Source organism: Sinocyclocheilus rhinocerous, unplaced genomic scaffold, assembly GCF_001515625.1.
Source record: "Sinocyclocheilus rhinocerous isolate Xijiao unplaced genomic scaffold, SAMN03320098_v1.1 scaffold790, whole genome shotgun sequence".
In the NCBI taxonomy this organism is placed as follows: domain Eukaryota; kingdom Metazoa; phylum Chordata; class Actinopteri; order Cypriniformes; family Cyprinidae; genus Sinocyclocheilus; species Sinocyclocheilus rhinocerous.
In genome coordinates this window covers 88,231-101,966 of record NW_015666971.1, presented here as the reverse complement: position 1 = coordinate 101,966, position 13,736 = coordinate 88,231, and the positions used below count along the sequence as shown (strand labels likewise).

General features: G+C 36.5%; 1 protein-coding gene across 4 annotated transcripts in view; it reads left to right on the top strand.

Annotated features, from left to right (window-relative positions):
- ate1 (arginyltransferase 1) overlaps nucleotides 1-12,611 on the top strand; it is a 94,777-nt gene extending 82,166 nt beyond the window's left edge. For 3 of the 4 annotated variants that reach the window (XM_016544951.1, XM_016544950.1, XM_016544949.1), the window contains exon 12: nucleotides 11,719-12,611. In XM_016544951.1, the coding sequence (XP_016400437.1) occupies nucleotides 11,719-11,897 (179 nt within the window). In that variant the 3' untranslated portion in view covers nucleotides 11,898-12,611. The remainder of the gene's footprint in view (nucleotides 1-11,718) is intronic. The other variant, XM_016544952.1, reaches the window with a different exon arrangement.
- The last annotated feature ends 1,125 nt before the right edge of the window (nucleotides 12,612-13,736 follow it).

Genomic DNA, 13,736 nt, shown 5'->3' with positions numbered 1-13,736 from the left:
ATATATATATAATTATAAGACTTAAGACTACGTTTTAATTGTTTAAAAATATCATTTTAATTTTATTATTATTATTATTATAACATTTTTTATCATTTTTTTAAATATATAATTTAATCATTTTATATCCTATTTTAAGTCTAAAATAGGCTTTATTTTCTATAAGCAATATATAATTTATTGGGTTTTTTCCTTGATTTTTTAAAAATAAAATTTCACCCTGATAAGTTGTAACCTTTATATAATAATAATAATAATAATAATACAAACAAAACTGAAATATTTTTAATAATGAAACAAAGATTTTTAGTACATATATTATTAAAATGTTTTCATTTAATTAGTAATATGTTATAATATTTTACTATTTTTTCATGTATACATTTTAAGCTATTTAGGCTTAATTTTCTATAAGCAACATATAATTCCTTTTTTCCAGGTTTTTTTGGGATAAAATTTCACCCTGATCAGTTTTTTAAACATTGTGAGATTCATCCACTACGTCACCTTTTCTATTGCACATGTTCAAAAAGATCCTGTAGTTGAACCTGTAAATACTCAAAGACATTGGCAGCTCTTCCCTTTTCCAGAGCCAATCTGACAGGACCTCCCGACAAAGTTGTAGGTTCAGCCAACCTTCCCCTAACACAGCTGACTGGGCTTATCAAATGCAGTCTGTTTAGTGTCAAAATTGCAGCAGGTTATTGGACTCCGGGTCAGAACGAGTGAAATCCAATGGAGATCCATCACCACAAGTGGGTTTCGGGAACCACTCCATTTGACCACGTCATGACACTTTACTATCAGACTTACTAATCAGTTTGACACATCGGTGGAGTCGGTAGGAGCCAACTGTAAAATCAATATGTAACAGCAGTTCCCATGACTGTAATTACGCAATATACGTCATTGTGTCAGCTTAATAACGGTAGCCATTCGGCAAACTTGCTCCTTGGATGCCATTTCGTTGGAGCTCAATTTGTAAACCGTCAACTGTGTTTATAGATCTCAGTTCTGTGAACAAAAGGAGGGGTGCATTGGTCCTGTGAAACGTGTGTTGAAATAACAGGACTGGATCCAGGCATGGAGAGCGTCCAGGATTCTGCAGCGGCAGTCAAGCGGGGTCAGTGCTGTGGTCACGGCCCAGAACTGTGGGCTTGATGATGATGATAATAATAATAAATATAATAATGTCAGTACCGGCAAGCAGACGCCATGCCTGGACCAAAGAGGGCGGGAGAGGCGCTGATGAATAAAAGAGTGCTTATGCTCTTCTTCTTTTTCTCTGATTTTTCATTTTTGTACACTATAGGAGTCAAAAGTTCAGACACACCTTCTCAGTGTTTATTATTACTGTTTTTCACATTTTAGAATAATACGGTAGTAAAGTCATGGAAACTATGTAATAACACAAATGGATCATTTGCTTTAATATTATTGAATTACAGTATTTTTTTTTAAAGACAGCATCCAATTAAAAAAAACAAAAAACAAATATATATATATATATATATATATATATATATTACAATAATAGGAATTGTGCTTAATTCCTAGTTAATTTTAGTTCAGCATTTGGTCAAACGAGAAAGTATTATTGTTGTTGTTATTAATTTTATATATGTTATAAATAAATTTTATATCTATTCTAAGCCTAAAATTGGATCTATGTTCTATAAGTGAAATATAATTTTTTTTTTTCTTTTCAATTTCACCGCTGCAAATACTCAAAGACGTTTGCAGTTCTTCCCTTATATTATTCCATTGTCTCCAACATCCATTTGAAATATAGTTTTTTACAAAAATGTGAAAATATGACCAATCTAAAGATTTTTAATATCACAAAGCACAATTTCAGTTGTGTGTCCAAATTTTTTGTTTGGTAGTATGTCTAGATATCTGTCTAGATTTTACTTTTTTATAGTGTTTAATCAAAATGTTTTGATCATGAAAAGTTGGCGTTACATACCACAATGGAGTCAGAGAGATTGAAAAGTACGAGGGAAAAGCAATGCTGGTGCAGAGGCAGAGCAGTTTAATACATTTCATGATAGATTACTAAGGTATTTTTTACTTGAATAGTAAATAGGTTAAGTAAGTTTAGTGCCTCATGATCAAGTATATAAAACTCAGTAAAGATTTTCTCAGAATCTCAGAAACAGCCGCCATTCACAAAGCTCTACTCATTCCCCACCTGTGTTCATGTGACATGTTTGTGTGTGAAATATTATGCCTAATTTGATTATTCAGCTATCAATAAAAGTGTAGTTCTTGCAGCACAATTCATTTGAATACATTTAAATCAGTTACACAAAATTCCTCAGATTTTCCCCAAATAAAATTTGTGTAAAAATACCGTCTAGGTCTGCTTATGACAAACAGTGCGTGTCCGACTTGAAGCACAGAAAAGGCTTTGCTGGTGTGCTTCTATGCAGTGCTTATGTAATCGGAGAGGCTGATGGAGTCTCTGTTGTGTGTGTTACCCAGTTAAATCCAATTCATTTGAATACATTTAAATCAGTTACACAAAATTCCTCAGATTTTCCCCAAATAAAATTTGTGTAAAAATACCATCTAGGTCTGCTTATGACAAACAGTGCGTGTCTGACTTGAAGCACAGAAAAGGCTTTGCTGGTGTGCTTCTATGCAGTGCTTATGTAATCGGCGAGGCTGATGGAGTCTCTGTTGTGTGTGTTACCCAGTTAAATCAGGACGTGCCACTCCAGCCCACAGTAGAGTTGTAGGGGTGTTTGTGCTCTCCTGACTTCAGATGTTGTCTCTGCACAAAGATCTGTTTTTCACTATTTAAAGAACAGGGTTTATAGAGGCATTTCTGTTATTCTTTCAACATTGTGAATTCATATTTGGTACTGGATGATACAGACAGAGGCTGAAGGGAGCATTGCTTTTGGGACGCCCCAGACACGTCCACCCCGGACGGACCACATTTTTCCTTCTCATTCCATCTATACCCTCATGTCTGTTTTATGTCAGACGGCCCCTCTGAACATAATGTTAAAAGAGTAGCTGACCCAAAAATGAACAATCTGGCATTATTTACTCACCCTCATGTTGCTCCAAACTTGTATGCTGTTATTTCTCCCATTGAGCTCATACACACAAGCATTTTACATGTACACTACCATTCAAAGGTTTGTGGTAAATGTTTTTGAAACAAGTGTTTTATGCTCGCCAAGGCTGCAGTTATTTGCTCAAAATACAGTAAAAACTGTAAAATATTGTGAAATATTATTACAATTTAAAATAACTGGTCTCAACTTGAATATATTTTGAAATATGATTTATTCCTGTGATCAAAGCTGAATTTTCAGCATCATTACTCCAGTCTTCAGTGTCACATGATCCTTCAGAAATCATTCTAATATGCTGATTTGCTGCTCAACAAACATTTCTCATTATCATCAATGTTGAAATCAGTTGTGCTGCTTCATTTTTGTTGAAACCATGATGCATTGTTTTTTTCAGGATTCGAAATAGAAATTTAAAAGAACAGCATTTGTTTGAAATAGAAATATTTATACATTTAACATCATAAAAGTCTTTACTGTCACAGTTATATTTTCCATACAACTAAAAGCTCCAAAAAAGGAAAAAAAAAATTTGTCAAATCTTTTGTTTTTTTTTTGTAAAGAAAAATATATATGGGTTATAACAACATTTGCAACATAAATAATGACATTTACATTTCTGGCTGAACTTGTCCATATAAGTAACAATAGTATTTTGAGCTCACTTTCTTTGTCATCAGGTTCATCTGTCTTCATATTTGACCCTGTCAGCCCTGTAAACACATTGGGGCAAGTGTAATTGTGCCTGTACTTCTCTTGTGTGTAAATATTTAAGTTAGAGCTGAGCGTTTGGACGTTAAATGGAGCGCTCTGGAACAGGGTTGAGGTAAGGGTCAAGAAAGATTACGCTCACGGTCAGCAGATCCTCACAGCGCTGTGTGCCTTTTGAACTCGTCTCTGAAGCCGTTGATGAAGAGGGTGTCAAAGCTCTATGATCCTCATGGAAGTGTCGTGTACGGTAGTGATACCGTTTCCATTTGGAGTACTAAATGTGTGTGTCAGCTGAATACGGTGTTACAGAGTTTCGTAACCAGTCACAATGCAACAAGTGTCCAAGTAATATGTCCTTATTGAAAGTGAAATGTTGCATGAAGCATCAAAACCGCAGCCAATCAGGCCTTAAAAGAAGTAGACACCATATTTTATTTGACATAAATGAAAACAAGCCTGTGTACAGTCCATTCAGTAGATTGAACTGTCTTTCGAAGTACAATCTGATTTTCACAAATTTAATCATGGCGTCTAACATGACTAAGTTACACAAAGCAGAATTTTGGACCAATGAGATTCACTGTGGGTGGGGCTCTAAAATCGAGCAGCCAATAAAATATTGCTTGTCATTTGTCATAGTGTGGCTGGTTTGGACAAAACGAAGATTAACATAGAAGAGAGAGAATTTATCACATCATGCTTGGTTAGGACACGTGCTATGGCATCTCTTTTTTGTCAAGCCAAAACCACGAAGGATATGCATATTAGGAAATATTCTAAAGTCTATAAATTGTCGTATTTTTTTTGAGAATGATGCCAATAAGAATGACCTCATCGTAATCCTCATGGATTCCCACACATTTCATACTGGTTTTGATTGCAGAGCTTGGGAGGCCCTTGGTCTTGTTTGACCTACCTCTGCGCTGACTGGCAACCAGACGCGGGCCTTCATTTCCCCCCAGTGTTTTTAAATGATTGAACTGTCTTTCGAAGTACAATCTGATTTTCACAAATTTAATCATGGCGTCTAACATGACTAAGTTACACAAAGCAGAATTTTGGACCAATGAGATTCACTGTGGGTGGGGCTCTAAAATCGAGCAGCCAATAAAATATTGCTTGTCATTTGTCATAGTGTGGCTGGTTTGGACAAAACGAAGATTAACATAGAAGAGAGAGAATTTATCACATCATGCTTGGTTAGGACACGTGCTATGGCATCTCTTTTTTGTCAAGCCAAAACCACGAAGGATATGCATATTAGGAAATATTCTAAAGTCTATAAATTGTCGTATTTTTTTTGAGAATGATGCCAATAAGAATGACCTCATCGTAATCCTCATGGATTCCCACACATTTCATACTGGTTTTGATTGCAGAGCTTGGGAGGCCCTTGGTCTTGTTTGACCTACCTCTGCGCTGACTGGCAACCAGACGCGGGCCTTCGTTTCCCCCAGTGTTTTTAAATCGTTCTTGTGGTGCCTCCAGTCCTACATGACCTGTTGTTCTTGGCCAGACAGACCAACTATTTCAAGCCTGTTTCTCAGCAGAGCTCAAGGCCAGCGGTCTGATGGTTGGTTACAAGGTCAATGTTTGGATTCTGTTGAAGCCACATCGGAGCCGCATTAAGAACCTAATGTAGAAACGGCTGTTATAAACTCTGTGCCCTATTTCAAAAACTGAGAAGAATGTTTTATTAATCACTGAGGTCATTTTGAACTATAAAATTGTCCTAAGGTTTAAGTCGCTCATAGCTCTTAAAGAGATGATTCACCCAAAAATACAAATTGTTTACTCACTCATGTTGTTCCAAACCTGTATCACTTTATTTCTTCTGTTGAACATAAAAGAAGATATTTGAAGAAATGTTTTGTCTATACAGTGGAAGTCATTGAGCTCCAGTGTTTGGGTTCCAGTGTTCTTCAAAATACATTTTTATGTTCCACAAAGAAAGTCATAGTCAACATAGTTCCTTTGTTTTCTGAAAACAAGTTTGGAGTAATTAAATGATGAAAATTTTTGGCACCCATTTTTGGTTGGAGTATCCCTTTAAATCTCATGTGCGTTGTGACACGCCAAGTTAGAAGTCATTGGCACCACACATTGGTTCTCATGTGTATCATAACACTTTAAATGATTTTAAACAACTTTTTTAAGTTGATTTCTTTTGAACTCTTTTCCCCATTCTTTTTAAATTACTTTAAATGAATTTGTGTTTTCTGTCAACAGTTACTTACATTTTTTTATTATCATCTACACAAAGCAGTGTGAATCTAACACAAAAACACAGTTTGTGGATCAGATTCGTTTTTCTTGCTCTAGTTATGATTTGTGATATAGTACTGGTGGTCTATCAGACATAATGTATTTGTCCTGATCTAACAAATCTTTCATCCTCTGCGGTCCTCAAGCAACACGTGATTGATTGAATTTTGTGTGAGTTCAGATTTGAAAGAAAAACATTGTCAGGGGCCTCTGTGATTGGAGGAAACAGTACAGAGTCAGGGTAGAGGATGAAGCTCACTTTAATGAGGTGTCTGCGGAGTACGTTTACTCTCATACTGCTTGAACTCTTCAGTCGTGGGGTTACTGCCTGATAAGGTACATCTGGCTGTGAAGTCTGCATTGTGTTTGTCTGGTTCTGTCTACCAAGAGCTTATGTGGAGAGACAGAGTATCATACTGACCTTATGAGCTTCTGACCGACAGGATTCAGATCATGTCAGAATAATTGTATTTATGTGATGAGTGAAACTCTTGATTTTATTTGACTTTTTTGGCTTTGTTTACACTGCTCTGATTTGTTTTTCAAATGTAATCTTTAGGACTGACAGTCTAGGCTGAATCTACAGCAACACGGCAAAAGAAACTATAATTCATCTGATTTGTGAGTTTGGAGTCTGAATTAAAAGTTATGAGAAAAATAAACACATTTTTGAATCAGTCTAACAAATTGCTTGCTGTGTCTGTCAGAGTGGTTGCTGAATTAATGTTACTCGCCGGATGAATGGATATTTATATTATAATGTGTAGTTAGGGTTACATTACTGGCCAAAAGTGTTGAATATTCAAGATTTTTCAGTGAATTTGAAAGAAGTCACCATGGCTGCATTTATTTTAATCCAACTGTTTTCGACATTGATCATAATCAGAAATGTTTCTTGAGCAGCAAATCAGCATATTAGAATGATTTCTGAAGGATCATGTGACACTGAAGACTGGAGTAATGATGCTGAAAATTCAGCTTTGCAGCACAGGAATAAATTACATTTTAAAATGTATTCAAATAGAAAACAGTTCATTTAAATTGCAATAATATTTCACAATATTATTATTTGTATTATATTTTTTATTTTAGAGAGACTTTTTTATATTCCAAAATCTTGACCGGTACTGTACATATGCACAGAAAAGTTCTAATAACTAGTTTTAATATGTTGCAAAAACGTGTTTCTGTAGGACACTTCCTTTTCTTTGAGTATCGTGCCGGGATGGAATAGAGGATGGATGAATGGAGTAAGAACGGGGCGGGGGAAGGAGTGTGTTTATATATGGTACAGAGCGGATGTTTGGATTGTCTGAATGAAAAGAGCCCAACTGTTGTGACGACTCTGTACAGTGTTATTGTCGTGCTTAATTGAGCAGCAAAAAGCTTTTATTCTGAACTGTTTATTGCGATCTCAACAAATTTGTGATTCATTAAAAAAAGTCATTTGTTCACGAATCAGACTACTCATATCGTGCTGTGTTTAGTTTTTGCATGCAGCCAGTGAAAACAACAATATAAGAACTTGCTGTTTATTGTCTCTGTATTGTATTGCAATACCTAATCTCATGACATTTATTTCAGACCAAAAATTTATAATGTGTGTAAAATACAGTTTCTTTTGCTGTAGTCCCATTTAAGGGTAAATGGATCTCATCCCACAGGGTACCTCTGAACTTTTTCCTTCGTAAAATATGAGCACTTGAGTTGCATAATACCATGCTGAGCATATATTCTCCCAAATTTCAGATGCATTCACTTGGGTTGTCTCTTTAAATGCTAATGTATTATGCAACCTGTTTACCCTAGAGGGCCATTTGTGCTGATTTAGAATTTTGGCTGAACTTGAATTTTAAACTCCAAGCTTATTTAATTCCAAGAACTACTGTTTGCAAGTAAAAAATAAATGAATAACTGAAGATATTCAGTATAAAAATATAAAGTAAGCGTTCGTTTTCCTCTAACAGGGTAAGTGAAGTACCTTACTGGGACAGAAACGGAGCATTGAGTGCCTGAAGGGGTTTTCCAGGAATGTTTTTTCTTCTTTTTGAGTGGAAATAAAAACTCTCAGTGTTTGGTTTTGGGGGTGTAGGCAGGGGCTTCAAACGGTTATGAGAGAACGTCCAGAACTTGCTGTTCACGGGTCTCGTCTGCTCTTCATTTATCATAATTTATTGGATGTAATGTGATGGACTGCCAGTTACCTCTCTTTTTCCTCTCTCCATTTTTTTTTCTCTCTCGCGCACTCTTTTGCTGTCTGTCTTCCTCACACTCTATTTATCCTGCTTTATCTGTCTGCGCGCTGCTATCGTATTACAGTCTGGAGTGGCTAGCATCTTTCTCCATTACAGACAAGGATCAGATCTAATCAAATACAGAACATACAGATCTGTACATTTATAAAGGCCTCTTCAGCTATTGTGACCCCAACAAGTATTTGGACATTTTTTTATTAACGCAAATTTCATTTATATGAAAGAAAGCCAAATGTTTCACAGATTAAGTTTGAAGACAAACAATCGATGTATTTTTCGAAATGAAGACAAAATATTGTGGTTGGCAGTGTCTTTTGTTTGCAGGTGTCATTTGATTTTATATATTGCATATAATGCAATGAAATTCAGACATTTTTTAGGCATTGCATAAGTGTTCAAATACTTTCTGGGACCACAGTACGCCAAAAGTACAGAGTGCATCTAATCCATCTTGTTTCCTTTTTCATTTATTTTCCCCAACTTTTCTGCTTAAAGGAACTTCTTAGCCCAGGGTGGATTTCCCTACTAGTTCAGGCTGGTTTATACTGGTTAAATACTGTGATGCTGGTCAAATGGCATGATCTGGAATAACACAACATATGCTGGTCTTCTCAACAGTGTTTGCTCTTTTTTTTGTATTAAAATGAGAGAACAGTGTGGGTACTGTATAGTTGTGCTCAAGTTTTATATTTCATTTCTCTTTTCCACCCCCCGGTCTCCCCTTTTCTCATTCCCTCAATCTCCCACAAAACCCGAAGCCAAGTTTGAACAGTGTCTGTGTGGCGGATGAGTTTTACTGGTTATATTACAGGGAAACAGTGAAAATTAAACCCTACCCCCTATGTGTGTGAAATGATGAGGGCTAATTTACATTACCCAGCATCCCCATGAAATCTCTGTCAGCTGGCTTCCAGATGAGGCACTTCACAGAGTCAGAGCCATGAGCTGGTGTCAGATCTGTTAATAACAATCATAACTTCCCTAGCAATATATTGCTCCTCATCTGTCACTCTTGGCCTGGAGTTTTGCAGATCCTGGTGTTTATTTTCCCTTATGTTCTTCCAGCTTTATTTAAGGCTGGTGGCCTATAGTTTGTGTATTTCTGTCAGTTTGTGCAATATTACATTATTTTCCCAGTGCTTTATGCCAAAATGTAATTTAGCGCCACTTTTTTTGTCTACTCTGTTGTATTTCAAAGTATTTTAGTATGTTCTTTAGCTTTATTATCAGTGTTTCCTGCACAGGGCTGTGCACCATTCAGGATTGAATTAACAATGCCTTTTAAATTCCAATTCAGTTCCTGAATTTGAATTGAGGTGGCAAACAAGATGCAGAATTGCAATTTGAATTTGAATTTAAGGAAGTAGAATTCCAATTAATTGCAACATTCTAAATTGTCCTTTTTGATTTGAGCTTTAACTGAAAAAGCAAAATTTAATATGTTGGAATCCTACTTCCTTAATTTGCAGTTCCACATTTTGAATGTCAAAATGTCTTTAAATTTCAAAAACATTCAAAATTTTGAATGTGAACTTGACAAAGCCTCGCTTCATAGTGCCGTTGCTCAGTGCTGCTATGTGAGTTGATTTGAGTTGACGTTGTAATTCTTCATTTAGGTTAGTCAGCCAGGCCTTGTGGTTTATTCTCCCCTATTTTAACCTCCTGCTGCCATGGAGGGCCATTTTCAAGCTTCCACAAATGATTGCTCTTTTTTTTTCTTCTTCAACAATTCCTGTTTTAACTGCTCATAGGGGAAGGTGTTGGCTTCTTGACTGAATACGCAATGTGTGTCAGAATTTTGGCTTGCTGGAGTGAAGCCCTATAAACAAATGGGAACCAACCAAGCTGTTCCTTCAGTGAAGGAGTCATTGTTCCACGTTTCTGGCTGTTCTGCTCTGAGATGCTGGTTTGGAATGGATTTGCTTCTATGTTTGTGACGATTGAGGTCAAGCTGCAGCAACCCTGACTGACCCCGTGTCGTTGCCTAAGGGTGGAGAGATGCTTTTTCATCATCATACCTGGCTAATTGTGAGTCAGAATCTGCACCTGACCCTCATTTGAACCTTTGAGTTCAGACCATGTGCACTGATGTTTATCCCTCCACCCAGTGACTTCATGTTGTGTCAACGAAGGATGTAAAGTTGAAGTAGCTTTGTTAGTTGGAGGGTTGCCTTCCTTGGCTTTGTTTTTAGGCAAAAGTGAAAATTGACATTGTGCTTCCCTGTGCAAATGTCAAAGCTAAGGCGTTGTGGTTGCTTACCTGGGTGTTTATTCTGCCATTGTAAGGTTTTCATTTGGTCAGACTCTAAGGTAGCATTTCATGTACACTACCGTTCAATGGTTTGCGTTTTTTTAAAAATGTTATTTTAATTTGTTTGTTGAAAAAACCTATTCAGCAAGTATGCATTAAATTGAGCAAAAGTCACAGTAAAGACATTTAGATTGTTACAAAAGATTTCTATTTTTAAAAAAAAGTGCTGTTCTTTTTCTGTCCTGAAAAAATATATCGCAGTTTTCACAAAAACATCAGCAAAACTGTTTTCAATATTGTCTTGTATTCCGAAGGATCATGTGACACTGCTGCTGAAAATTCAGCTTCGCATCACAGGAATAAATTACATTTTAAAAATATATTAAAATAGAAACCAATTAAACTATTTGAAACAAAAACAAATTTAAATTGTAATAATCCACAATATTAAAGTTTTTACTGTTTTTTAATATAATTAATTTATGCATTTTTCAAATAAATGCAGGATGAGAGACTACTTTACATGAGGGGGGAAAAAAACTCCAAACTGTTTAATGGCAGTGCATCCTTCATGAATAAGACAATCCCAGAATGCATTGTATAAGCTAAGTGAAAATCTATTTATAAAGCAAATTTTAAAACCGTAGAACTACTGCACAATAATAGGGGACACAAAATTAACAAGTCAAAGAAACGGGGGGAAAAAAATGTTTCTGACTATGTTGAGCATTTCAAATAGCTAACTTAGAGGGTAGTTGCCTATGTACAGTAGCTAGTACACAGCAAGGCAGCGCGCTAGGAAGTTCAGAACAAAACCTTAGACTTAGTCTGTAGTTAAGTGGTGACTTCATGGGAACAAATGGTCTTTAATTTTTAGTGATCCTGCAGCACTTTAGTTTTTTTAGCGTTTGTCTTACTTTTCGGAATCGAATTGAGAATGCATTTTAATGTCCAATTCAGTTCCTGTATTTGAATTTGAATTGAGGTGGCAAACGAGATGCAGACTTGCAATTTGAATTCGACTGCAAGGAAGAAGAATTCTAATAATTGCAAAACAATTTTTTGAATTTCAAAGTTCAAAATGAGTTTTAGAATTTTCGTTTTTCAGGGTTTGTCTAACTCTTCTCCTCTCTGTGTACTTCTGTAGGTGATGCTTGTGCGCTGAAGGAACTGGGCAGGGTGTTAGTGCTCCACAGGAGGACAGTGATGCCCTATGCGGCCTACGCCCGTAAGCGGAAGGGTTCGAACGACGAGAAGGAAGTGGAGCAGTATGCTAGTTTGGTGGGCCAGACGTGTGCAGAGAAAATCCTGCTCTACAGAGCCTAGAGTCCATTCATACCTTACAAACATCTGTCTCACTCTTTCTCTCTGTCTTTCAAAACATGTAAGTGTTTGTCCTCTTGTACGCTTGTCTGTTTATTGTCTTCCTGATTGTTTATTTGTCTGCTGTTTCCTCTTCCAGAATCTGTGTGTACAGTTTTGTTCTTTTTTTTTTTTTGTACTGCTGTGCATTGCTTCACTCACCCAGGCTGTCGAAATCTCTTTGAACTCTACTTTTAGATTTTCTGGCCAGCAGCGCTTTATAATAATCACACTCGCACACATGCAACACGCAGCCACGCACATGTTATCTCATAGTGTATCCCAAAAATATTACTCATTTACAACTCCCCCAATCACATCTTAACTAGCCATATAACAAGAAACGATGTGCGATAGGGCAAACTCTCATTCTGAATCTGTTTGGTTGGGTATTTCTAGACTGTCGTGACCCTGAAACGTTTGGCCTTTGGTGACATAGATCACCGCTTTCCCAAAGTCTTAAATGTTCCCGATATTCATGTTCTTCTTAAGTGACTAATACTATCCAAAGCGGCTGCTGTGACACATGGTCATACGTTGAAAGACTTGTTACGGGCTTTGCTGGAGGGTTGAATCAATCCATATTCCTGTGGAACAGATTTTTCTTTTCTCACTTTGTCTTTCGGTTGACGTAATAGCGTGAGTGCTTTTATTTTAATATTATTAGTTTCTTTCAAACTAAATAAAAAAAAATATATGATCTGCTGGTGTGGTCTCAATTTGTTGCTGTTTGTGGGACTGGAAACAGCAGGTTTTTTGTGTTTGAGCACTAAGCGTCTCCTCTTGTCCAGCTGTAGGTGACATTCTCTGGGCCAAACTCCAGTCCTCGTTCCTGTGCTTCGGTCAGATCTAAAGAGTAACGTGTGAATGCTGATGCATTGTGTTTTGTCAGAAGAACTGGCTCTGGTGAGAAGGGGTGGGTGGCCTTGGTGTTGAACCAAGAGCGAGAGCCAGCTGTAGATCCAGAGAACGTGCGAAATGAAACGGCGAGACCTCGGCAGGAGTCACCTGACATCTGATGCAGTTCATTATGTCTTTGGATAGCCACATGAATAATGCTTAGTCTCAACTTTTGACGGTCACAGCTTTTTCTGCCAAAGAACAGCCCACTTAAACAGGAATAGTTTGTTTGGCTGACATTTAACCAAGTTTTGTTTTAAAAGGCGGGTTTATCGAAAAAAGTTGACATCAATTCAAAAGTATTGAGTTTTTGAAAGATGTCTCTTCTGCTCATCAAGGCTTTGATGTTTATTTGATCATAAATACAGTAAAACAGTAATATTGTGAGTTTTACAATCTAAAAGAACTTTTCTTTTTTAATCTATTTTAAAATGTAATTTATTCCTGTGATGTAAAGCTGAATTTTCAGCATCATTACTCCAGTCTTCAGTGTCACATGATCCTTCAGAAATCTTTCTAAAATGCTGATTTGCTTATTATCATTGTTAAAAACAGTTGAGCTGCTTAGTATTTTTGTGGAAACTGCGATAGATTTTTTTGATCTTTAGAAAGTTCAAAAGAATCACTTTTGATCAATTTCATGCATCCTACCTTGCTGAATAAAAGCATTCATTTCTTTCTTTAAAAAAAAAAATTGATGCCATTAACCTAGTCAACTTTGGTGAATCTAGTGATTAGTTCTTCATATGTGTTTGTCTAACCATGACTTTGTTTCCAGGTTAACTGGTACTATCCTGTGCACCCTGACTTCTGGAAGTCACACAAGTTGAAAAATCACATTAAAGCTTGTCAGAGGAAGCAAATGTCATTTTTGTGTGCAGTATGCATTGGATGTTTTTTGGA